This window comes from Mustela putorius, unplaced genomic scaffold (assembly GCF_011764305.1).
Source record: "Mustela putorius furo isolate JIRA1106 unplaced genomic scaffold, ASM1176430v1.1 tig00000578_pilon_pilon_pilon, whole genome shotgun sequence".
NCBI classification, from domain to species: domain Eukaryota; kingdom Metazoa; phylum Chordata; class Mammalia; order Carnivora; family Mustelidae; genus Mustela; species Mustela putorius.
Window position 1 is genome coordinate 3,902,870 of NW_025421422.1, and position 27,039 is coordinate 3,929,908.

General features: G+C 44.7%; 1 protein-coding gene across 4 annotated transcripts in view; it reads right to left on the reverse strand.

Moving 5' to 3' along the window:
* Positions 1 to 795: 795 nt before the first annotated feature.
* The window catches only part of THOC5 (THO complex 5), a 35,324-nt gene continuing 9,080 nt past the window's right edge, over positions 796 to 27,039 (reverse strand). For 3 of the 4 annotated variants that reach the window (XM_004766471.3, XM_004766473.2, XM_004766474.3), the window contains 15 exons: positions 26,018 to 26,132; positions 22,187 to 22,319; positions 21,437 to 21,469; positions 20,097 to 20,174; positions 19,397 to 19,437; positions 19,059 to 19,158; positions 17,366 to 17,474; positions 12,573 to 12,674; positions 11,766 to 11,862; positions 11,077 to 11,191; positions 9,712 to 9,815; positions 9,498 to 9,585; positions 4,925 to 5,040; positions 4,065 to 4,255; positions 796 to 998 (listed from right to left, as the gene is read on the reverse strand). In XM_004766471.3, coding sequence (XP_004766528.1) covers positions 935 to 998; positions 4,065 to 4,255; positions 4,925 to 5,040; positions 9,498 to 9,585; positions 9,712 to 9,815; positions 11,077 to 11,191; positions 11,766 to 11,862; positions 12,573 to 12,674; positions 17,366 to 17,474; positions 19,059 to 19,158; positions 19,397 to 19,437; positions 20,097 to 20,174; positions 21,437 to 21,469; positions 22,187 to 22,319; positions 26,018 to 26,132 — 1,486 coding nt within the window. In that variant the 3' untranslated portion in view covers positions 796 to 934. The remainder of the gene's footprint in view (positions 999 to 4,064; positions 4,256 to 4,924; positions 5,041 to 9,497; positions 9,586 to 9,711; positions 9,816 to 11,076; positions 11,192 to 11,765; positions 11,863 to 12,572; positions 12,675 to 17,365; positions 17,475 to 19,058; positions 19,159 to 19,396; positions 19,438 to 20,096; positions 20,175 to 21,436; positions 21,470 to 22,186; positions 22,320 to 26,017; positions 26,133 to 27,039) is intronic. The other variant, XM_004766472.3, reaches the window with a different exon arrangement.

Consider the following 27,039-nt stretch of genomic DNA (forward strand, 5'->3'; position numbering starts at 1 on the left):
CCAGCTTTATATCTTATTTCTTAAACAAATAATGAACTGAAAACTGACTTTTTTTTTGAGGAGATGGGGAATAAGTTTTTTGACAAAACTGTCCAAGAACACTTTATGCCATCCTTCACTTTGACTTTTGCAGAATTATAAAGGAGGTTATTTTGAAAATATTTTAGAGGGTTTTATCGATTTTCCTAGGACTTCTCCTAATTCCCTGAGAGTCGAACCATTATTTTTGAGGCACTTATCATGTCCTCACCATGAAGATTCTCTTCAAATGGCTCCTGGTCTCACTCTGCCAGAGCCTCATTAGATGGTGGCTCTACATATGATTCTCCAACACCATTCTCACTGACTTCACACAATGCTGCAATATTTACAATTACTCCTTGTACCTGTCTTCTCTTTGTGCTACACAGTCAGATGTTTATAAAATCCAACAATCAGAGAGAATCTGCCCAATGAAGGTACTGAAGTTAGTGGAGGGAGAGGGGAAGGGAAAGAACTTTTGTTTTTTTGGGCTGTGCTCACTTGGGCTTTCCCTGCCACCTCCTAATGGCAGAGACTTAGGGTAATAAACACCAAAATAATGAGGCCTTCCCAAAGCAAGAACAAGAAAGATGAGTGGGGATAAGAGGGCAGCATCTTTCTACAGACTCAGAATATTCTGCACTCTGCTTTTCTTGGCCACCTAGAGAAAGCCAGTCCACAAAAACTCTTTCACAATATGCTGTGGTCCCCAGCTGCCCTTCCAGACTGCAAATCCACCCCCGTCGTCTCCAGGAAGCCACAAGACAAAGGTCACTTGGTCAAGTGACACTTTAATAAGCTAGAAATAAAAAAACCTGTCTTTGGAGACTATCAAGAGCCACATGTGGGCCAAAGCAGAAGGTAGAGGCATAGCACTTTGGTCATGGGGGAGAACAACAGGCTGAGTGGAAGGTCAGCGATGGCTGAAGAATCCTTGAGGATGGTTATATTTAAACGGCTTCATCCTGCTGGGGCCCCTAAAGAAAGAGGAGAAGGGAAATCAGTTAATACCGTGCCCTTTGGGCTGACAAAAGAAATTACAATTCATCTGCACAAGGGAAAACTATGCAACTGTTGGGAGGTGAAAAACGAACGAAAAGCAGACTATAAAACAATATGTAAGGTGTCATACTGTTTTGGCAAAAATGTATGCTTGCAAAGGCATGAGCATAAACCTGGAAAGGCCCTCACCAACAACAGGCACTTCGGAGACCCTCACTTTTTAGTGTTTTTACAAAACTGCTCATTGACGTTTTTATGTTTAACAACAAACATATTTCTTTCTCTCTCTCTTTTTTAAAAGATTTTGTTTATTTGAGAAAGAAAGTGAGGAGAAAGAGAGTGAGTGAGTGCACAGGAGCAGGGGGTGAAGCAGAGGGAGTAGCAGGCTCCCTGCTGAGCAAGGAGCCCGGTGCGGGGCTCAATCCTAGGAGCCCAGAATCATGACCTGAGCAAAAGACAGGTCATGATTAACCAACTGAGCCACCCAGGTGCCCCTATTTAATTTTTATAATAAGAAAAAACCTTAAAATCCTCCTTTTGCAGGGAGATTCCCGTGTAAACAAGAACGAAAACAATCAGCACTAAGTGTCTGCCAAGAGCCACGTGCTTTATACTACTACCTCTGAGATACTATTTCTACCATTTTATAGATTTTATAGATGAAGAAACAGTCTCAGGAAGGTAAACTGTCTGCCCGAAGGTAATTGTCAGAAAGCAACGGGCTCAACTTCAAAACCAGGACTAACACTAAATCCTACTGGCCACAGGCAGGCTGACAATCATGGCCAAAACCTCAACGCTCTGAAGCTAAGGTGCTTCAGCTATAATGGTAGGGATTTGGGGATCCCAGGCAAAACTTCACAAACGGACCTCTTCTACCCAACTCCACAGTGAACAATGACCATCTAAAGGGCCACTTTTGTCTGCTATGGTTGACATTCAGTGGTAACTTGAAAGGTGACACCCTGGATATCAGTCTGAAGAGTGTGTGTGTGTGTGTGTGTACACAGAGACAAGAGAAAGAAGGTTTTTATTCCAATACCAATGCAACTACTTACTTAAGTGAGGGCTTACTCTGCGTGCCATCGTATTTGGCACTTTACACACTATATCTCGTTTAATTTCATCTTCCCTATAATACCTGAAGTGGATGCTGTTTTGTTTTGTTTTTAACCAATGAGGAATCTGAAGCTCAGGCGGCTAAGTGTAGACCCTCATCACATAGGCTGGAACTGCAATGTGAACCCACATCTTTTTGGGCCCAAAGTCCTTGCTCATAACCATAATGACAGATACTCCCAACATCACAAGGGCACAGAATCACCTGGGCAAGTCTAGGCATATGGCTAATGGAGAACCCACAGTCTGAAGGTAGCCAGCCGCAGGCAGAACTAGACCTCCTGCCTCCTGCTGCCAGGCCAGCACTTTGCAGCCCAGCTTCTTGGTCTGATACCAGTGGTTAGCTGGACTCTAGGCTGAGAAACTTGCATCTCTCCAGTCATGGGGTTAACTGGATCTGAGAAGCCAAAGGAGCGCAAACCCAGAATGCCCTGATGGAGGACCTCTGCCTGGGTGACAAAAAGCACTACAGGAAATGGATCCTTCGGGAACCATTAGGTAACAGAAAATAAACACTGACTGTGTGAGAGCTCCCACCCTCGAAATGTGTTACAGCAGATAGGGAGGGTGGGAAGAACAGAGTTCTCACACAGACTCACTAGGGAGAGCAAGTCCTAGAAGCTACCAACATCTAGCCGCCAGCTCCACCTTCCAGCAGCCACCTGGGGGCTGGAACTGGTTATTATCAGATAACATGAAGAACCAGGCCAGGTGGAGGTGCCAGATGGAAGCGGAAGGATGCTGGCACAGCTTCCAGGTGCTGGGACTGGCTATCTGAGGTAAGGGGCAGGTAAGGGACATTTAGACTGACAGGGAATACAGGGATGCCCCAATTAGAAACAGATTATAGCCCTTCCTCTCTCCCAGACACCATTCCTCCCTAGCTGCTTGCTCAAAAGGGAAGGAAAGCCTAACAGCATGGACTCTGGAATTTTGAAACTGATCTTTAAGAACAAGAACATGTGGGGTGCCTGGGTGGCTCAGTCTATTAAGCATCTGCCTTTGGCTCTGCTTTGTAATCCCAGGGTCCTGAGATAGAGCCCCATATTGGGCTCCCTGCTCAGTGGGGAGCCTGTTTCTCCCTCTCCTTCTGCTTGTGCTGTCAAATAAATAAATAAACAAAAGAAATAACAAAACAAAAGAACAAGAACATGTGTTAAGGGATAAAAGGGAGAGAAAGGACCTCACCAAAGTGAAAAGAAAAGTAGCTAAAAGTGCCATGAGCACAGACACACTGAACACCAAGTCATCAGGACCTAATGGCATTTTGTGAGCCCTGTCTGTGCCAGGAACCGTTCTCATAGCTTATATGAATTATCTCTAATTCACCACGAGCCAGACAATATACTTCCATGTCAGCCTTTAGGAAATAGGTCCAGAGCTAAAGTGATTCTAACAAGATCACACAGCTGGTGAGCAGCAAAGCAATGATCTGTACTTATTATTTGTCTTACTTCAGAACTGGTTCCTTCCATGATGCCCAACTGCCTAGAACTGCCATTCTCATAGACTCAGGAGCATCCCAGGAAGAATATGGCAGACTCTGGGACTGGTGGGGCTTTATGTAGTTTTAAAAGCTTATTTGGACAATAAAAAGCAAACCATGCTGTTTTCCAAAAGAAGCACAGGAAGTTTAGCTTAATCCTTTTGGTTCTGGTGGGGCTCACTCAGTGGGTGGCCCACCTTCAGGGGTGCTCGAGAAGAACAGCTGGACCAGCTGTAGGAAGTGGGTTTCAGGAAAGAGGGAGCAAGCCCTGCTCAGAAAATCTGGCTACAGAATTTTTATTTCCACTGTGAAGAGAGACAAGCACACGTGAGTACGAGCACGCCCTCCATACCAGGTTCTGATCTCTGCCCTGAGTCCCTGAGAGAGGCAAGGCTGGACACCTCCAGAGCTCCAATGTTCCCACCCGTCCCCTCACCTGAAAAGCCGCAGACACATCTTCTCCTGGGGAAACTCCTTGGGCCCCTCCACACTGTCATCGTGGCTGTCAGTCTCCAGGTAGACATCCAGCAGCACACACAGGCGCTGCAGCTGGTTGGTCAGGAGCTGATGGCTGGGTCGGGGGCCGCACAGCTCCTTGTAGCAAACGTTGACCTCACTCTCCATAGCCTAAGGAGTGGGAAAGCCAGAAACTCAGCACTACCTTCAGACTAACTGGGTCTGACAGCTCCACAGGAACAGTAGCCAGGCCTCTATAGGACCTCGGTCACACCAGATCAAACCCGATGAGTTTATCCTCAGGCTCAGGACACCAGCGTCTTCCTGATTCTGACCTGTAACTTTCCCTAGCCAACATTCCCACAGCCAAGAAGATGGAGGTGTGTGGAGAAGAAATCTCAAGACCTAAGTCAGAAGGTATTAGCATTAAAAACATGATCCACAGCCAGCAGGACACTACAGAATCAAATCAACAGGTACAATGATTATTTACTAGCTACAATAATCTCACACACCACCTCATGCCAACACTTCCATGCTTCCCAGTTTATTCACATTTCCACCGAAGCCCAAGACAGCAACCTTTCAAGGCAAGGATTTATAGTATCCCCATTTTAAAATGGGGTGACCCCAAGCTAGGCAACTGGTTAATATGGCGCTAGGCTTTTTCTTCTACTATACCAAAAAGCCTCCCGCAAATTCTACAAATCCTGGCAGGCCTCACGGTCCACTGGAATTAGACCAGTGGTTAAGCTCTCAGTTGCAGCACGTCTTGCCACTGCCCTCCCTCCCCCAAAGAGGCTCTCCGTGCTCTTTCCATCACCTCCAGCAGGGTCTTACCCGAATGTTGTCATCATTGCTATTGGTTTTCTCTCCTTTCCAGTTCAGACAGAGCTGGAAAACAGGTGGGATGGAGGAGTAGCCAGGGTTTAGCACCACAGCAGCCTGGAGTTTGGCTGGGAAGGGAGTAAGGAGGAAAAACCAGTTCTGAGACCGGGTATACCAGTCATGGACCCTCCCCACTGGGCCCCTGAGGCTAGCTCTGCCTTGTATTAATCCGAGTGTTGCACAGCACATTCTGGTACCTTTATTTTTGTTTTAGAATCTCCTAAGTAGAACTGTCAGGTTGCAGAATGTGAGGTCCTGTGACTCTGGTCCCTCCAAGAATGCAGAGGTGTGTGGACTCCCCAGAATCTGGTCCACACTGGGTCTGCCCAAGAATTTTATTTGCTCCTTTGACAGAATTTTGTTTTAACTGGCATTTCTTTCTTTGCCAGCAAGTTAAGGATTTTCCCATGTGAAGGCTATCTGTTTTTTCTTTCCAGCAATATTGTGTACTAGCTATTATATCAAATATATTTTCTCTACTCTATTCCTTTTCTTTTTAGGTATTTTGTTATGTGAAACTTTTTAATAGCCAACTTACTGTATTCCAAGCACTGTGTTGTACTCTTTACACACATTTTATTTCATCCTACCAATGATTCTGAGATGGGTACCATTATTACATGCCCGTTTTATATACAAAGAAAACGAAGCTCTGACAGAATCTTCCTTAGGATCAAACTGTTGCAAAGCAGCAGTGCTGAGCTTAACTAGAACTGTCGGATATCAAAGCTATGTTCATACTCCTTATAGGAAATAGTTGTATTTCTTTTTTATAGACTTTGAGAGAAAGAAGGAGGGCAAGCATGAGCAGTGAGGAGGGGTAGAGGGAGAGGGAGAAGCAGACTTCTTGCTGAGCAGGGAGCTCGACACGGGGCTTGATCCTAGGACCCTGACATCATGACTTGAAGTGAAGGCAGACGCTTAACTGACTGGGCCACCAGGTGCCCCTGAAAAGTTATATTTTTTAATGTATTCATTTTCTTCTCTGGTGACAGCCTTTGCATTTCTCCACAGGACATTTACCCTTTCTACCAATGGGTGAAGTATGCCATTCTTTTTTCATTATTTATAGGGGAAAGAAAAAGAACTGTGACACACCAGTAATTCAAACAAAAGAGAACAAGAGAATATAAATTAAGACAATTCTTCCCTGACAGTTGCAACCACATTTATTAGTACACACATTTTATCCTACCCAAAGGATAAAAACACAGTGATCCAAAGAGGCACCTGCACCCCAGTGTTTAGCAGCAATGTCTGCAATAGCCAAACTATGAAAAGAGCCCAGATGTCAAATGACAGATGAATGGAAAAAGAAGACATGGTATATATATATACAATGGAATATTACTCATCAGAAAGATGAAATCTTACCATTTGCAATGATGTGAATGGAACTAGAGGGTACTAGGCTAAGTGAAATAAGACAATCAGATAAAGAAAATTGTGATTTCACATATATTTGGAATTTAAGAAACAAAACAGGATCATGGGGAATGGGGAAAAATAAAATGAAATCAGAGAGGGAGACAAAGAGTAAGAGACTCAAGTATAGGAAATAAACTGATGGTTGCTGGAGGGAAGGGGGGTGGGGGGATAGGGTAACTAGGTGATGGACATTAAGGATGGCACATGATGTAATAAGCACTGAGTAGTATATGTAAGACTGATGAATCACTGAACTCTACCTCTGAGACTAATAATACACTATAATTAATAGAATTTAAATAAATTAAATGAAAAAATTAAAAATAAAAAGTAAGTCCTTTCTCTCCTGCCATATTGTTGGTGTCCTAACAGCATATATTCCTAGATTTATCTCTATTCAATTTTTTTGTTTTTAATTCATCAGTTTTCAAACTGATCTGTTGTAAAGTGATTTAAATTTTTTGGAATTGACTGCCCACTTATTCATTTAAATTTCACTCTTAAATATTCAAATTCTTCAATGCATCTTAGGAAAATTTTATTTATCATATTCACTCTGATGGATCTAGAACACTTACTACCTTTCAAGCTTTCATCTGCCCAACCAACAGAGTGATGTCTGTGACTTTTCCCACTTGGGCTTTATAAATTCTTGGACTCGGGGCACCTCAGTGGGTTAAGCCTCTGCCTTTGGCTCAGGTCATTATCTCAGGGTTTTGGGATTGAGCCCCACATTGGGCTCTCTGCTCAGAGGGGAGCCCGCTTCCCCCCACCCTTTGCCTGCCTCTCTGCCTACTTGTGATCTCTGTCAAATAAATAAATAAAATCTTTAAAAAAAATTAAACATCTTGGACTACATGTTTTGTGTCCTTTTATTTAAAAAAATTTTTTTTAAAGATTTTATTTATTTGATAGAGAGAGAGATCACAAGTAGACAGAGAGGCAGGCAGAGACAAAGAGGGAGAAGCAGGCTCCCTGCTGAGCAGAGAACCCATCCCAGGACCCTGAGATCATGACCTGAGCTGAAGGCAGAGGCTTAACCCACTTAGCCACACAGGTGCCTTTTTGTACCCTTTTAAAACAGTATTCTATGTTATTTAGGAACAAGGTAAAAGTATTTTTTTTTTTTTAAGATTTTATTTATTTATTTGACAGAGATCACAAGTAGGCAGAGAGGCAGGCAGAGAGAGAGGAGGAAGCAGGCTCCCTGCCGAGCAGAGAGCCCGATGCGGGGCTCGATCCCAGGACCCTGGGATCATGACCCGAGCCGAAGGCAGCGGCCCAACCCACTGAGCCACCCAGGCACCTGGTAAAAGTATTTTCTTTTTTTTTTTTTTTTTAAAGATTTTATTTATTTATCAGAGAGAGAGGGGGAGAGAGCAAGCACAGGCAGACAGAATGGCAGGCAGAGGCAGAGGGAGAAGCAGGCTCCCCGCCGAGCAAGGAGCCTGATGTGGGACTCGATCCCAGGACGCTGGGATCATGACCTGAGCCGAAGGCAGCTGCTCAACCAAATGAGCCACCCAGGCGTCCCTAAAAGTATTTTCTTAAAGGGAGAAGAATGAGAAGCAAATGTACAAAAAATAGTCAAATTCCAAATTCCAAATCCCTATTCCAAATAGTAGTCACCTATCCTGAGGGAGAGAAAGAAGTATAAAGTAAGGGGACCTCAACTATATCTAAAATATTTAATTTCCTCAGAATTTTTTTTTTTTTTAAAGATTTCATTTATTTATTTGACAGACGGAGATCACAAGTAGGCAGAGAGGCAGGCAGAGAGAGACGGAGAAGCAGGCTCCCTGCTGAGCAGAGAGCCCGATGTGGGACTCAATCCCAGGACCCTAGGATCATAACCTGAGCCGAAAGCAGAGGCTCTAACCCACTGAGCCACCCAGGCGCCCCTCCTCAGAATATTTTAAAACCATACAAAGGAAAAAAGAAGATAAGAAACCACAGGGTAGAGAAACTCTAACATCAAAGAGTGCAATCTTTCCTTATGTTTCTCCCACTAGCTTAGAATCACAGAAAATCCCCCAGCTCTGCAGCCACAGATACACGGGGGTCAGATCCTATGGGCAGTGCCAGGCTCGCCAGGGCAGGATCCAGAAAACAGCTCCAGAGGCAGCACCTGGTTGGCTCCACAGCAAGCCTTGGCAAATTAGATGCCAGGACAGCTGTGAGAAATAATAGCTTGCGATGCCTCCAAAGTGAGTGTAGGAACCGCCGACAGGGAGGAAGGTCCTGCCACCCTGCACACTTCACAACCTGAGAATAACATGTCAGCCCTTCTGTGAAGAGGAGGAAGAACAGGTACCTGCTTTTAGAGAATGGTAAAGAAAAGGGCCAAGAGCTCAGGCTCAGAAGTCAGACTGCACTTGGGACTGAGTCTCAGTGTGCCTGCCTATAAAATGGGAATACAGGTTTCTCCTATTATCCAAAAGCAAAATGTTCCTATGAACCCTTTCCTAAGCCCAAAGGGCATAAATAAAGGGGCATCCTCCACATCCTGAGCATTAATGCCACTTTACTTTTACAAAAGACCTACATCAGCACAGTAATGACTTTTTTGGTAAAAGTGAAAATCCTCCTTTCTTTCAGTTAATGGAAACAGGTATTCATGTAGGTTTTTTGTAAAAGCAAAGTGGTGGCATGCAAACTTAAGGAAAACGGGGGCTACCTTTATTACCTTTATTACTACTCTCAGTACTGTCATGAGGATTAAATGAGATAAGATGTGGCTGTGTTACAGAGCAAGTCTTCACTGAACGGTGGATCTTCCAATCATTACTATTTGCTAAGTCACACTGGCAGGATTCTAGGATCTTTTGCTTTCTTTGGGCAGCCCTCAGGAATGCTTTATTCCTTTTTTTTTTTTTTTTTTTTTTAAGATTTTGTCAGAGGGACAGAGACAGGCAGAGGGAGAGAAGCAGGCTTCACACTAAACAAGAAGCCTGATGTAAGACTTGATTCTAGGGCTCTGAGATCATGACCTGAGCCAAAGGCAGACAGTTAATTGACTGAGCCACCCAGGTGTCCCAGGAATGTTTTATTCTTACTAGCTCCCCTTGTCTAGTACCATGATCAGAAAAGAAATTACCTGTGCCCCTTTCCACGAGTGCCATGTAGTAGAGATTCGTGTCCTCAGCCAGTCCTGCCTCCACAATGTCCTTGGTGAAATGCAGCTCCTAGAAGTCACCACAGCGGAGTGAACTCCTAGATACTCCAGTCAAGTGCCCCGCTGAAAAGGCAGGAGCTCAAAAGTGACAGGAGTCTTTGGGATGGCAAGGGTGATCTGGCCCTCCTCCACTTACCATGTAATCCTCATGGGCAATCATCACCCACTTCACCAGGCGGGAGACAACCTTTGCAGGGAAGAGGTACTGGCAATCACTAGTAACTGGTACGATGCCATGTTCTAAAAGAGAGCAAGATATGTGGTATCACAGGTAGCAATCAGGTGCCACACAGGGTAACTAGTATCTGGAGGGCTCAGATTGCCCTGCCAGCTGTGCAGGTACAGGAGGCATTCCACAGATACCCTGGTCAACAGGTGCTAGGATTGCAGGTGCACCACTTGACCTTACCCGGGTGCTAAGTGCTTGTGGCCAGACCTAGCACTAGCTTTCACGGTGCTTTATCTTTAATGCAAATGATTGTCAGCAAAACAAAACCCCCGCTGGCAGCCAGAACCAGTGACAGTGTCTCTGCAGCAGGGACTGTTAATTAGATCAAATAGCTAAGAGGGCTGTTTTCATAGCTGACCTTGATGGAGGAAACAACTGAAGTGTTCTGTGTCAGTTCCTCTAAGGGAGGAGAGCTAGAGAACTGCTCCAGGGCAAATTCCTGCTGGCACTTCAATCTGCAAATATGCCAACACAGTAAATGCTGTCCAGGATGAAAATCATCCAACCTCAGGACAAAACAAGTGGAGCAATGCTGATGGGGAGCAAGCCTGCCACAAGCAATGCTGCCCTGGGGACACCTGGGTCCACGTAGATTGCAAGAGCTCCCTGACAGGGTAATGATCTCTAGATGGGTCCCAGAAACCCAATGACTTTCCCGAGAGTTACTATTTCAGTTCAGAAAGACCTTAACTCTCACTATCCCACAATTGCCTTATGCATGGTAAGCCCTTGACAAGTATTTTGTGAATGAGGAGAAACATCCAACAGGGCACCACTGTGGTCAATGGCTCATCAGAATCACCTGAGAGCTTATGAAAAACACTGGGGTTCGGCCTTACCATGGAAGACGTTAGCTCAGTAGGTCTCAGGGGAAGGGGGAGGGCGTGGATTCCTGAACAGCTGTACTCAAATAAGCTAAATGTAAAGTCTACAAAGCATGAATTGGGCTTCTACTAAGTATCAGTAGAATGGACACCAAAGGCTGACATATGCTAACCTAAAGTAGGTTAGTAGTAGTAGTTGTTCCTGACCAGTCCACTATCCTGGACCACCCAGACGGCTCTGGGCCTCTTTTGTGAGCTAGGACAATCATGATGGCCCTGAGGGGAGCTCAGAACTCTGCATGGATGGGCCTGTAGCTCTCTCTAGTGGCCCTGCCACCAGCTCTGCTCAGCAAGAGCAAGCCCTCTCTGATGTGATCAGAACTGGAGAAATCTGAATGAAGGATAAGTCATCTTTGTCTCTTTGTTGTCCAAGTGGCTCTTAACTTACCCAGGGATGCAAACTGTTTGTGAAGGGCCAGACGGGACTGCACCCTGGTCTTCAGCAGTTTCATGGTGGTCTCCATGTGGCTGGCGCTCAGCGAGTGGTCAGCAATCACCGTGTGCTGTGGACAACAGAGAGCAGCACACCTGGGTGCTCTGTCCCTTCCTCCAGGCACTGCCTCTCTCCTAGGCCCCGCATGCCTATGGCAGCCGGGACCACCCACACCGAGATAGATTATCTTACAGAAATTGCAGGAATTGCCTGCTGTGACAGGCCTGATGCTGAGTTCCAGTAGGAACAATATAAACTACTAGGTTCTTGAGAGGCTTGGTCACCTCTTGAGAAAGACTTCTAATATGCCACATCCCCTGGGGTTCTGTTGACACCTAATTTTTGGCATCTCTGTACATAAAACTGAGGGGTGGCAGAGCATGGAGCCCTGCTGTACCCAAGGCAAGGACCAAAGTTATAATTAAGAGAGCTGCTATGCTCAGGGAGAAGGCAAAAGGTACAAAAACACTTGTAGGCCTCAGACATTTTAGTATCCTGAGTGGAGGGAGGACAGATCATAGCCTGGAGGAATAGCATTCTGATCATTCAAAACCCCCAGAGGACATCGGAAGCCTTTCTGGAGTCTGCACAGGATATGAGGAAGTAGAGATCTTCAGCCAAGGAGAAAGAATCAGTGAACACACCTGGGGCTGCTCTTTGGGGAAGTGGAGGCCACCCAGCTTCTGTACCCACAAATAGGGGTGACCTAGGTCAAGTACGTAGTCTCTCAAAGTCAGGATGCTGCAGAAAAGAACACAGCATAAAAAGATGTTATAGGGGCACCTGGGTGGCTCAGTTGGATTAAAGCCTCTGCCTTCAGCTCAGGTCATGATCTCAGGGTCCTGGGATAGAACCCTACATCAGGCTCTCTGCTCAGCTAGGAGCCTGCTTCCCCCTCTCTCTCTGCCTACTTGTGATCTGTCAAATAAATAAATAAATACATAAATAAAAGTTATAAGTCCTTTCTGCAGTGGTCCCAGGACACAGCCTTTCCTATCCCCTCACCCCCTCAAAATGGACTAGTCCTGCAGGCTCAGCCACTCACAGCCAGGATCTAAACTACATCACCTCCCTACTGTGAATTTCACCTCTCCCATGTTTGCTTTTCTCTTCCTACCCTTACTCATAGGCAAATCTCAATAAGGCAGTGCCACTGAGCTTTTCACCAGCCTACCAATTTTTTAAATGTTTTTAAAGTTTTTAATCCTCAGAGAATTAAAATGATAAACCATGTTATATCATATGTTATGTCTTCCAAGTTTGATGCTTCCACCCCTCCTCACCCTTCCATGACCTTCATTTGCCCCTGCATTCCCTTCTCTTAAAACCACACTACCACCCCACCCCAGAGTCTCCCCTCCCCACTGAGAGGCCTCTGGCCCTAAATGGTGAGCTGCCAGAGGCACTCCAAAGCAGAGAGGCTGGGAGAGGAGGAGACACTGCTGACTCACCCGACTTTATCAAACTGATACTGATTGGCTGGATTTGGAGTTTTCTTTCCGTGATCTCCTGGATACAAACAGCTCAAGACTGAGTCAGGAGACAGCAAGTCACTGGCAAAGGGAAAAGACCGCAGTGAGAATGCTGGCCAATGCCTTGCCTCAAGGCAGACTTGGTGATCTGGGGATGGTAATGCCACCTATCACTGAGGGTCATGCTACCATTTCCAGAATGCTTCCTATGGACCTTTATACTTGAGGTCACCAGACCCCTACAACCCTATGAGGGAGGGAGTATAACCATTTTCATTTTACAGAGGAGAAACTCAAAGCTTTGAACAATATGGCTGATCTAGGATCATACTACTCATAAATACTGGAGCCGGGATTTGCACTATCTGATCAAAGACAGTAGTTGTTCTAAGCACCGAGTTTTTTTGAAAACCCTATCCCTTCGAGGTAATATGATGACCAGGGCCTTACCTCAAAGGCAGCAAAGCCCTGTGACACTGGAGATAAATTAATCACAATTTTCTTAAGAGCAGAAGAGAATCCTTTCTACCCCAAAAGAACAAGTGTGCAGTTTTGATGGTGTGTCTATCTTACTTTGGCCAAATTTTATACTATTTACAGAAAAAGGTCCCCTTTTATGTCGCCAGAGAAAGACATTATCACATGTGCTGGAGACAAGGTGACCCAGGGCTATAAGCAGAGAGACAGCGCCATTGCCACCCACCTGGAATGGTTAGGGCACAGCCTGTAATTAAACATGACTAGTGGAGAAGGAATGGGAGGGGAGAAGAGGAGGATAATGGAGTAATCTAATCGCAAAGGACAAGGCTCATTCTTTCCCTCAGCCAGTGTGGGGGGTGGGGGAGATCCTCCTTCTTCTTTACCTTTCCAGGTATCGTAATAGGAGCAACTCAGGAGCAACTCAATTAGCAGAATGGGCTAATTCTGCTGCTCAGAGCCCTGGCATACCTTCAAGAACTTAGCAATGGGACAGTGGCAGCTTCTGACTCTTCCCAGTTCCCTGTCTCTCCTACGGACTCTCTGCCCTCCTCTAGATCTCTGCCCCTTCACTGCCTTTCGTGTAGAACTGACTAGAAAATAAATAAGAATTGTCAGTCTTTTGGGGCAACTTGGTGGCTCAGTTGGTTAAGTGTCTGACTTTGGCTCAGGTCATGATCTTGGGGTTCTGGGATTGAGCCCTGCATCAGGCTTCCTGCTCAGTGGGGAGTCTGCTTCTCCCCCTCCTCTATCCCTCCCCCTATTTATGCTCTCTCTCTCAAATAAATAAAATCTTAAAAAGAAATTTGTTGGGGTACCTGGGTGGCTCAGTCGGGTTAAGCAGCTGCCTTTGGCTCAGGTCATTACTTCAGGGTCTTGGAATCAAGTCCCATCCTTCTCTCTCTCACTCTCCCTCTATGATCTCCCCTCTCAAAAAAATAAGTATCTTAAAAAATTTTTTTTGTTGGGGCACCTGGGCTCAGTTGGTTGAGCCTCTGACTCTTGGCTTCAGCTCAGGTTGTGGTCTCAGGTCATGAGACTGAGCCCTGCACTGGGCTCCATACTCAGCAGGGCGTCTGCTTGACATTCTCCCTCTCAGTCTCCCTATGCCCCCTCCCCACCTCCAATAAATAAATATATCTTTAAAAAAAAATTGTCAGTCTTTTGGCCTATATTTAACAACTACTACTAATAGAATGAAACAGCTAAAGCTGCATGAAAAGATTTCTAATTAACAAAACCTGATGGAAGAATCAAATCTTCTTGACAAAATTACTTCTGTAATATGTGGTTCAGGACAACAAAATAATGGACATAAAAGGGGAGGTTATATATAGTCATAAAACTACAACACCAAGGGGCTCCTGGGTGGCTCATTCAGTTGGGATGTGACTCTTGATCTCAACCAGGTCTTGATCTCTGGGTAGCGACTTCAAGCCCTGCAATGGGCTCCATGCGGGGCATGGGGTCTACTAAAAAAAAAAAGCAAAACCAAAACCACCGGGATGCCTGGGTGGCTCAGTTGGTTAACCATCTGCTCTCAGGTCAAGAACACAGGGCCCCAGGTTCTAGTCCCCCATCAGGCTCCTTGCTCAGCAGGGAGCTTGTTTCTTCCTCTGCCTGCTGCTCCCGCTGCTTTTGGGCTCTCTGACCAAAAAACAAAAACAAAACCAAAACAAAACATAAAACAAAAAACAAAAAAACCCCCCACAACACTGAAACAAAAAATACTCAATTACTCAAATCTTTGTTATAAAATAATAATAAAGGGTTAAAAATTTGGTAAAATTGCAAAATAATTAAGAATGGTTTAATGGCTTAATGAAAAACTGAATAGTCAAATGCCCTAAAGGAAATCATTCTGGAAAATAATTTCTTTTTTTTTTTTTTAATTTATTTATTTGACAGACAGAGATCACAAGTAGGCAGAGAGGCAGGCAGAGAGAGGGGGAGGAAGCAGGCTCCCTGCTGAGCAGAGAGCCTGATGTGGGGCTCGATCCCAAGGCCTTGAGATCATGACCTGAGCCGAAGGCAGAGGTTTAACCCACTGAGCCACCCAGGCACCCCTGGAAAATAATTTCTTAAAAGAATATTCAGCAAGGTTGGTTAAATGTTAAATTGTTTGTATTAAGAACATCAATTCCCTAATGAAATAGATTCTGGCAATGGTTGTCGATGATGCTAATGCCACAAAAACAAAGAACCACCTATGCCTCCTGATGGAAATACTCGACATCTATGATATCTTCTGGCTTCCCTGTCTCCCCAGCCAAAACAATCAAAATAAAATCTGAACAAGCCTCTAAATCTAATTTACATGAAATACACAGGGAGGAAGTAACTCATTAAACTGTGCTGCAGGGATGCAAGCATAAAAATCCAGACCAGGGAAACCTATAAACAACCCATTCCGTTCAACAAATGAACAGATGGCAGGGACATTCAGTTGAAAAGAAGCTTGAGAGAAGCCTCACCCAACTGCAACACTTGGACTTTATAGAGATTCGTATTCAAAACTCAATATAAAAACAAAACAGAAAACAAAAAACAAACAAAAAAACCCAACAACAACAACAACAAAAAACAACAAAAACATGTACAAGACAATCAAGGTAATTTGAACTCTGACTGGATATTGGGTGATACTAAGGAATTAGTGTGAGACTGTGATTATATTGGGGGAAAAAAAAGTATCCTTATGTTTTAGTAGATAATAAATAGAACCATACACCAGCCTGGTTTCCCCAAGGGCCAAAGCAGCCTGTACTTGAGCAAAGGCCTGTAGGCTAGAAGTCCAGAGTGCGAGGCTTGGGGCATCCATAACTGGTCACATACTCTTTGGACCTCAGGTTCTCCATCCAGAAAACTGGGGGATGAGCTAAAACTACACCAGGAGGCCCATAAAGATATAATCCTGGTTTCAGGGTAGTGCTTTCTTTCTTATCTCCTCCCTCTTCTGGGGCCATAGCCTATCTTTCACTGTCAGTCACACAGGCCTCAATTTCCTCCCCTTGTAAAGTTACTGTGAAGAGCTAAGCAAATTCATGATAAACACAGCTGTCATTTATCAAGTGCTTCACCTATGCTGAGCACTGGACCTGGTCCTTCACAAACACCCTTGAAGGAGATATTACAGTTAAACGACCAGAGTGAGGAAGCTGACTCAGAAGCCAGGACACTTGGCTCAAGGTGCACACACAGCTCTAAGTGGCAGACAGGACAGGCTGGAGTTTGGAGCCCAGCTGGTAACCAGTCAGCAGCACTGCCCCCATTGTGGCACATGTGGAGCTTTATGAGGAGCTGGAAGTGTGCACCGAGGCCAGCCGGTAGCCCTGTTCTTAGTAAGTATGGCGTCTGAGAGGCAAGCAGGCAGAATGCTGGTGACAAGGAGCTCCACCATGGCCTCAAGCTGCCAGACTAAGAGCTCTAGCTGGGCAGTGTAACTAAATGCTCTGGGCTCCCTCTGCTGGGGTCTGGTGAGAATAGGGTCAATTTTATCTAGAGTGCCTTAGGGAACCAGGGCTGTAGCCTGAAGGGGGCGTGGACTGTAAGTGCAGGGTAGAGAACCCAGGGACAAGGCACCACCAGACAGCCATGGGAAGAGCCCCAGCCCACCAGGCACCAGACCTGTGCTTCCTCCCTCATTGGTCTCTGTACAGCCAGCACGAGGACTCAGTATGCTGGAGTGCCAGGCCAGGCTAGTGCGTTTGTAAGTGAGGCTATTTGAACCCCAGGATCTCTTGGGTCCTCCTCCCTTCTTCCCACTCCTAGCTGTGAAACAAGACTGCCGCAGTCAGGGGCTTCCTGGGGATTCCCGACCTGTGTCCTTGATTACTCTGCTTCCTCTCACCCTCCTCAAAATCTTCTCTCATCTCCAGGTAAGAACAATCTGGGACCGAGCTAAGCTGTCAAGCAACAATCCCAGCACTCTGGGACAGAAAAAGTAAAGGGAGAGGGCGGCCTAAATTTGTCAACCTAATAATGTATGCCAAACTCCACTTCTCCATTCATGCTTTTCCACTGTTCATAAAAAGCGGAGCTCTGCCCCACCTACTCAATTTGCCATACATTGTAGTCATTTCATCATCTGCTGTGTAGCTAGAGGACCAACTAAAATCAGTTAGTGCTTCCTAAATACCAGTGATGTGCCAGGACTCCTAGGCCATGTGGACATGACAACAGAAATCAACACAGCCGTGTACCTCCTCCAAGTGTGAGGAACCAAGATCAGCCCACATTGAGGCTCTTCTTACAACCACCCCCAGGCGCCACTCTCCACCACGCCCGCCCAATACCCTGCACTGATGGGGGTGATCAGCTCCGTGGCAGTCGTCACTTTGGCTTTCACTGTCATGATGTTGAGGTTCATGAGGTAGTAGAAAGTCAGGTGAAGCATGCTGTCATCTGGAGCGAGAGGAGGAAAAGAAGACCATGTACAATCTGAACATGAGAGCAGAGTTTATAGTATTAGGGAACAGAAAGGCAGCAAGGGTTTTAAGAGCTTTTACTGAACAAAAACTCAATGTTAATTTCATACTGGGTTGAAAAAGAAGAACGTCTACAAATTCTTTACAACTCCTCTCTCCATGACAGGGAGCTTCATTTCCTACCTTTTTAGTGTGGGCTGGACTTAGCTGCTTCTAACAAAAACAATATGAAAGGAAGTGATCAAACGGATCCAGGTTCATATGATCAGTAATAAGACAGAGTGACACCATTTAATCCTGATATGATGTCATAATGAACACCATGTCTATGGTATTCCTCCCCATACCCATAACCTCAGTCGAATCAGGAGAAAGGACCAGATAAACCCAAACTGAGTCCTTCTACGTAATAGACCTTGTCTGCAAAGGTCATGAAAGATAAGCAAAGACTGAGGAACTATCACTGCCTGGAAGGGGCAAGAAAACCAAATGCAATGTGAGATCCTGCACTGGATCCTGGAACAAAGAGCATTAGCGGAAAAACCAGGGAAACCCACATAAAATCTGTAGCTTAATTAATAATATTATACCAGTAAAATTAACATTGGTTACACGGCAGTTAAGTAATATGCTGACATCAGGGCAAGCTGGATGAAGAGCATGAGAACTCTACTACTGCAACTCTACTGAGTCTAAAATTATCTCAAAATAACAAGTTTAAAAAAAAAAAAAAAAAAGGGCGCCTGTGTGGCTCAGTGGGTTAAGCCGCTGCCTTCGGCTCAGGTCATGATCTCAGGGTCCTGGGATCGAGTCCCGCATCGGGCTCTCTGCTCAGCAGGGAGCCTGCTTCCTCCTCCTCCTCTCTCTCTGCCTGCCTCTCTGCCTACTTGTGATCTCTCTCTGTCAAATAAATAAATAAAATTAAAAAAAAAAAAAAAAAAAAAGTAAAGAGAGGACCAGTGAGTAGAATATGTTTCCACCTGTGTAAAAACTAAAAATAGAAGGGGATATACAAACACTAGTATAAGAGCTTTCAAATGCATGAATAGTTCTAGAAAACACATAGAAATCTATCACAATGGTTGTCACTGGAGGTAAGACCAAGGACCACAGTCTAGGAGTCTCAGGTGAAGAGGGAAACTTACATTATGGTTACTCTCACCCTGCTAGAATGCCTTATCATAAGCTTCTTTATCCAAACAAAACTAGATTCAAAACATACATTCTCTACAGAACACAAACCTCTACCTACATTTGTTATATTAAGCACTTTGGTCATATTACTCAAAACCAGCATACTCTTGCAACTTGTTCTGTGTATCTGATTTAACAAATTCAGAAACTGGTGTAATTTTACTGAGCATCCATTATGTGTCTAGTTTTGTACTGAATTGTTACAGTTATGACTTAGGGGGGAAAAAATCAAACAAACTTCATGCCAAACAATGAGGAAAAATAGAGAAATATGAAACCAAAATCTTTTCTTAGTCAAACAGGACTTGGCTTGCTGGACCTTGGGCACCTGCAGCTATGGGATTGCCCAGAACAAGGGAAGCCAGACCTTTGCACTTCAGGTCCAGCATGACAGACAGCGGGTGCCTCTTCAGCATCTCCTTGCGTTTGTCATCCAACTGAACTCCCAGTGTGGGTCGCCGGCGTTTCTGGATAAAGGAAAGAGCAAAGCAGATAAGCACTAGTCCTACGAATTTCCCCCTTCCTTCTCCCTATAGGCCATGGACTTCTGCCTGGGACCTGCTGCTTCAACTATCTGGCTGCCAGGCCCCCAGGAGCCCTTTCTTTCCAACCTCTTTCTTCTGCTTCTAGGGATAATAGCACCTGCCAACTAGCAGACCCCAGGCGTGGCTGCATGGCACACTCCTGTGGGGCAACAGCTCTCACCGTGGTCTGCTCCTCTTCAGCGTCTGAGTCGCTCTCATCATCTGCAAACACAAAGAGAAGGCATCTAGAGGTGAGGGGGCATATAGGCACCAAGACTCTGTGTCACTTGTAAATACGTTTCATCAGAATACCCGATGAACTGATTTGCTGCTGTTTATGTGGTACAGAAAACATGGTGACCCAAGAAAAAAAAAAGAGGAATGCCTCATAATCCCACTACCCCCTTCCTCCTATTTCTGAAAGTGCTTTTTATTGTCATCCTGTGGACCACAAGCCCCTCCACTGGTAGTGGTGGTGGTAGCAGTAACAGTAGTATAAATAACAACAACAGCGGCAGTTCATACAATTTGAGGGGCTGCTATGTGCCTAGAATGATGTTTAAGGACTTTGCACACATGAGTTCACTTAATCCACTTATCCTACACAAGTAATTATTATCCTGTTTTGACAGGTGCGTAAACTGAGGCTCAGAAATGATAAAGAGCTTTCCCAGGATCAGTGAGCTAGTGAGTAGCAGGGTTGAAATCCACAAGCACTGCTTTTTCTTGTCTATCCGGAGCATTAGGACGTTAAAGTTAAGCTCCGTGATACTCAAAACTAGTACAGCTAATTTCCAAAGACCCAGCACTGCCTGTGAGTGGCGACCCTGTGTCCCGGGAACCAGCTACAGGAAACATGGGGAAGAATCTGACTACATTACCTTGGGAGTCTTCAGGAGGCTTAAACAGAGCCTTGGCTTCGTCCACACTGCCTTCTATTGCCACAGACAATGTCTTATCTGTGAGCAAGAAAAAGGCTTCATATGATAGCTGCTGAGGGAAGGAGCTAAGCTATATAAAAAGGCTAGCTCTGGGAATGCATTTCTTCTGCGTTTGTCACAGGTCCTTACTGACTGGGGGGTGGAAGGGCAAAAGCCCTTTCTCCAAATGAAGAGGGACCTGAGAGGATACTTAAGTCTTTTTTCCAGTGTTGACCAAGAACAAAGAACCCAAAGTGCAAACTTCTGGACCAGCACTACCTGAGACTACAGTGAACTCCTCTCTTTTCAGGCTTATACCAATGCACAATACCAACCTAGGGCCTAAAGCTACAGAATACTTTGCTGACAACTGTCTTAAGGATTCTCATCCAGAACCTGTCCACTGTCCACATCCTGGAAATGACTGCTCTCATCTAAGTGCTTAGTCTCCATTCTGTACTACACCAAGCATCTCGCTGGTACCGTCACATTTAACTGGGAGGCAGGACAGTGGATAGGAACTTGGACCCTGCAGTCTAGTCCCAAATCTGAGTCTCTGCCCCAATTTCTAAACATCTGGGAAGTTATGTCACTGCTCTGAGCCCCACTTTCTGCAACAATGAAGTTCTGTCTTGACAGACAGCAGCTGCCCAGTTGGGTGGTGAGGACCAAATGAGCTCATCCTTATAATTATAAAATTATTTTTTTCAAATTAACGTTTAACTTTCACAACAACCCTATGAAAGCCATACAATTATTATAGCTATGAGATGAGAAAATTAAGGCTCAGAGTTGCAGGATATAATGGGTGGAAGTCGCTAAGCTAGGATTCAAGACCAGGTCTACTCAACTTGAGCCCAGTGTCTCAAGCACAAATGTAAGTGGGCTGTTCTGTGCACCCGACTGACAATTCCCTGGGTCACACTTGGCCTGCTTTTGTGGAACTCCAGAGGTCTAGTGCTGGGAGGTCGAGACAGCCCACCACCCCTCTGGCTCCATTCAAAAGGGTATACAGATTACAGATAGTCACAGGAGCCTGAAATGGTTTGCCCAACTGTACTAAGGAGGGATGGCAAACTTCCTCTACCTGGCAAGCCACTGAGATAATCCTCCCAGGTGGCTGGCTACTACTGACAGCCCTTCATAAACTAACATACCTCACCCCAAATAAGGTGGTTGCCCCCACAAACCACTGGCAAATGCCTAACTGTTCTTTTGGGTAACTTAATCCTGAAATTCTACAGTAAAATGGGAAAGGAAACAGGATGGGTTAAAACACAAAAGAAAAGAAAATTACTCACCCTGTCTAGGGGGCTGGGAGGATTTCATATGAGCTGATGATGGAAACAAGGAGGAGAACAAAAGGGAGGGAGCGGACCAGAAGGACCAGGAAAACACAAGAAGAGAGACAGTAATGTGTTGGTGCCCATGGCTGGGAGGAGAGGCATGCACTGGTGCGATACATAACTGTCTGATGCGATGGGGTGAAGAAGAAAAGTTTAGGTGCTGGGTAAAAGCTGCAATAAGGCAAAAGTTAGGGTCTCCAAAAACTTTTCAAAATCCTAGTGAAGTAAAGGGCTGCCCTTAAGCTTAAAGCGGAGACATCTTCCCACTTAGTAATCACTATAATGGCATGCAGCTTGTTTGGGCTTGGTGAAAGTCTGGGAAAGCTGCCTGGTACCTGTGTTCACCAAGTCCTCTCTCTGAAGCAGAGCAAGAGGTGCCGATCCCCCTGCCAAGCGTGCCTTGATGGAGTGAGTGTCTGGGAGCCCAGACAAGCTGCCGGGGCACTGCACCCAACAGCTGCCCAGCCAGGCTCATCAAAGATTCAAAGCCATCCACTCTGAAATGCCCACCAGGTTAGTCTAGCCTCAGGCCAGCTGGTCAAAGCAGCCATGCTGGGTAGTGTGGCGGGGAAGTAGCATCTGTCACCTGTGGGCTTCTGAGCAGGACCAGGGAGCCTTCCTCAGCAGGCAGGGCTTCCAAATGACTCAAACGGCCAAGGCTGCTGCTCCCACAGCCCCTCTTCCTTATCCAACCCCCATACTCACCACAGGCCTGCCCATATGCAGTGGCTTGGACAAAGAGGACATAGAGGGGAGGTGGCAGATGTCTAGCTGTCTCATATTGCTTGTGAGCTTGGTCGAATGGCATGAACAGGTACTCTTGCACGGGGAGGGAAGCCTGCATGCAATAAAAGAAGGGTTTTTGTTTTCTCTTCTTAGGCAGTCCACATGTGAAGGGGTGGCTTTTTATTTAATAAATAGCTTTTTACTTACTAAAAATATGTGATAAACTAAAATAGGTAGACAAAAAGTCAACACAAAAAAACCCCAATTTAAACAAGCAGCAAACAGTAAGAAAATGAACTTAGATAAAGAGCCATTTCCAATAGCATCAAGAAAACATCAACCACCTATGAATAAGTAAGTGAAAGGTATGTAAGCTTCACACAAAGGTCTGAGAATGAAAGGTCTAAATGAACGGATACACGCCATGTTAATGGTCTGTAAGACTCAATATTTTCTTATAATCAATTCTCCCCAAAGCGATCTACCGATTCAATGCAATACCAGTCTAAATCCCAGCACGTGAAAATTGACTCACTGATTCTAAAATTGATTATGTTAAATGCAAAGGGCCAAGGTGCCTGGGTGGTTCAGTTGTTTAAGTGTCTGCCCTTGGCTCAGATCATATCCCGGGGTCCTGGGATTGAACCCCACATTGGGCTCCCTGGTCAGTGGGGAGCCTGCTTCTCCCTTTCCCTCTGTCTCTTCTCCCACCCGTGCTTTTTCTCTCTCACACTTGCGCTCTCTGTCAAATAAATAAAATCTTAAAAAAAAAAAAGCTATGGTAAATAAGCCAGTGTGGTACTGGTGCCTGGGTAGACAAATAGACCATAACAAACCTACAGGGACATTTGATTTAAGACAGAAGTGGCACAGCAGAGTGTGGAAAGAATGGTCTTTTCAATAAATGACCCTGCTGAATACCAACATGGGGGGGGGGGATGAATCTGACCCTTAACTCACACTACGTACAACATTCCCTTCCAGGAAGCCTAGAGATCTAAATGTGAAAGACAAACAATAAAGCTTCTATAAGAAAATAAGACAGTATCTCCATGACCCTGGGACAGAGATCAATTTCTTAAATAGGACACACTAACCATAAAGGAAAAAACTGATCATCAGATCATATAAAAATTAAGAACATATGCTCATTAAAAGATACCATTATGGGGTGCCTGGGTGGCTCAGTGGGTTAAAGCCTCTGCCTTCAGCTCAGGTCATGATCTCAGGGTCCTGGGATCAAGCCCCCGCATTGGGCTCACTGCTCAGCAGGGAGCCTGCTTCTCCCTCCCTCTGCCTGCTGCTTTGCCTACTTGTGTCCTCTCTCCATCTCTCTAATAAATAAAGAAAGTCTTTAAAAAAAAGAGTATATATTATATGATTCCATTTGTTTAAGTTCAAAAATGGGCCCAACTAACCTATGACATTAGAAGTCAAGATAATGGTTACTGGGGGGAGGGGGTTGTGTGGGTGAGAGGAGACAGTGACTGGAAGGGGAAATAAAATTGCTTCTGAAAAATCAATGTTCTTTTTCTCAATCTGGGTGCCAGTTACAGAGATGTGTTCACTTGTGAATATTCACTGAGCTATACATTTATGAACGATATGCTTTTCTATACACAAAATTATTTTTTTAAATGTAATATACGTGCACTGTTTTAAAAAGCTATATCTGGGGCACATGGGTGGCTCAGTCAGTTAAGTATTCAACTCTTAATCTCAGCTCAGGTCTTGATCTCAGGGTTTTAAGTTCAAGACCTGTGTGAAATCTACTTAAAAAGATTGTATTCAAGTTTATAAAGCAGAAACTCTCCAGAGGCACCTTACTGGCTCAATTGGTAGAACATGTGACTCTTGATCTCAGGGTCAATGCCCCACATTGGGTGTAAAGTACTTTAAAAACAAACAAACAAACATCCCAGTTCCCAAACTCCAAAGTAATTGTTAATAGTATGGTATAAATAATGACTCTTCTAAGCATACACTGGACTCACATATGCATATATATATGCATATGTATATATGTATATACCATATATATGCATATGGATACTTTGTTAACAAAGGTATACAATCAAATAGTACTTTATGTCCTACAATAGGCATTGTTTTGTTTAATTAGATGATAAATCTTTGTTCTGTCCAATTATTTGATCAGTGGTATGATGTCCTCTATTTCCATCACAGCTATTAAGACTGTACCATACAAAAATTTATTTAACCTGGGGCGCCTGTTTGGCTTAGTGGGTTAAAGCCTCTGCCTTCAGCTTAGGTCATGATCCCAGAGTCCTGGGATCTAGCCCCACATCGGGCTCTCTGCTCAGCAGGGAGCCTACTTCCTCCTCTCTCTCCGCCTACTCTGTCAAATAAATAAAATCCTTTAAAAAATTTTTTATTTAAACTGCATCCTATTTAGGCATGTTTAGAGAAACTCTAATTAACAGGAAAAATTAAGGGGTGCCCACGTGGCTCAGTCCATAAAGCATCTAACTCTTGATCTGGGCTCAGGTCATGATCTCAGGATCAAGAGATCAAGCCCTGCACTGGACTCTGCAATGGAGGTAGAGCCTGGTAGTCCCTTTCCCTCTGCTCCTCCTCCCACTCATTCTCTCAAATAAATAAATAAACAAAATCTTAAACAAAAACAAAAACCAATCAGGAAAAATTAAGTACAAACTTTGCATTCTCTTTTCGTCCTATTATGAAGTGCTACTCAGAATATTTGTTAACAATTCTAATTCTATGTCAAGAGTTGAAGGGAGGAAATGCAGATCTTGCCAAATCCTAGAAAAGGGAATCTCTGATTTCTCTAGGGTCCTTTTGCGAAGTTCCTCCTTATTAACCATTTACTCTGCTACATAAAACTATGAGGATTTAGAGGGGTGCCTGGCTGGCTCAGTCCGTAGAGCCAGTTTGTGACTCTTAATCTTGGTGTCTTGAATGCATGCCCCACATTGGGTATAGTGTTTACTTTAAAAAAAAAAAAACAACTATAAGGATTTAGAGCAAATCTGGCCTCACGGAGCAAATAAAAATTAGGTCACCTATACAGAAACACATGACATTTTACATTATATTCTAAAGTGGGGACTTTTCCTCCCAAAGGCACCTAACAGTTTTCAAATATGAGTAAAGTTCTTTTCAGAGAGAGTACCTCTACTGAACATCTGCCCCCAAGGTGCAGTCAGGAGTCTAACAGACATCCACAGAAGCAGGCTTAGAGGCCTGGAGGCTGTGGGGCTGGTGGAAACCATTCTGGGTAAATTAAACCCAGAGTTTGCCTGGGTGGCTCAGTTGGTTAAGCAGCTGCCTTCGGCTCAGGTCATGATCCCAGCGTCCTGGAATCAAGTCCCGCAACGGGTTCCTTGCTCGGCAGGGAGCCTGCTTCTTCCTCTGCCTCTGCCTGCCATTCTGTCTGCCTGTGCTCGCTCTCTCTCCCCCTCTCTCTCTCTGACAAATAAATAAATAAAATCTTAAAACAACAACAACAAAAAACCCCCCAGAGTTTGCAAAAGTATTTTACCTGGAAGCAGCTCTGGGTGAAAAGAAAAAATTCCAGACAAACGTATGTGTATGTTCCTGAACCCACCCAGCATCTCTTCTACCCAGGACACAACCTTACCGTACTAGCTGGGCAGAAACTCCAAACAGGACCATCCTCGCACTGGGCTCTGACACCCACTAGAGTAACATACCTGGCAAAACCCAAAGGGAGACAGGCTACTGGAGGCCTCAGGTCAGCAAGGTCTCACTGGGTGCTGAGGGCAAAGCAAAAGGCCAGTGTTGGGGATGATGGGGGGAGAGTCCTACCTGCATGATGCTATTGAGGCGAGGCTGGAGGCTGCTTAGGTACTCCTTTTTGACCTCAATCTCCTTAAGGATCTTCTCCTTGTTGGACAGGCACTCTCGGTACTTCTCCGCCAGCCTATTGGGAAAGGACAGACCACTGTCACTCGAAGCTCCTCAGAGATCTCCCAACACACCTACTGACTGTTACAACCCACCTAATGACAGTTAGTCATGATTAACTAATGTTTACCTAGTACTTACTCTGTGTCAGATACTTCGAGAACTCTTTATAAGCATTATTGCATTTAATCCTTATAAAAATCCTGGAAGATAGGTAGGGACTCTTCTTTTCCCCAAAGGAAGAAACAAAGGCTCAAGTAGACAACTTGCTCAAGGTCATTCAGCTAAAAGCAAGTACAAAGCTGGGCTCTGAATCCATACCTGTCTGGCTCCAGAGGCTCTGCCCATTAACCACTAGGGAATATCCCTGTATCATTTTCTATTCCCTTTCTTGCCTCTAGGGTCTACAGCCAAAACTTTCACAAACACGTGGACCTAGCAACTACAGAACCCAAATGAAGCACTTAAACTGGCCTGAGTGGAGCAGAGTGGTGATGGACTGTGGACCACAGGAATAGAACACTCATGATTTAGCCTGTGCCAAGGCAAGCCATGTACTGGACAGGGGAGTGATGGGCCAGCCCCATCTGCTCAACACCTGACACTAATTCCGTAAGAACCACACTTAGTGCTTATTAAATTCATAACATGGACCAAAAGCATAAAATACATTTTATAACAGGAAAAAGAAAAAGAAAAAGAAGTAAAAACACCTGCTTCTTCAATGGAAAACAGAGCAAATGTGTCAACAAAAGCCCTATTATTCTCATACAAATATGGGGAAGAAAGTTACTATTAATGAAGGAATACAACCATGAAAGATCTGATAATGAAAAATACACTATCCCCTTAAAAAGACCTCGATTAGATTACACAGTATATGTGTTCTATTTACAATTAATAAATAAAAGATCTTTATTAAT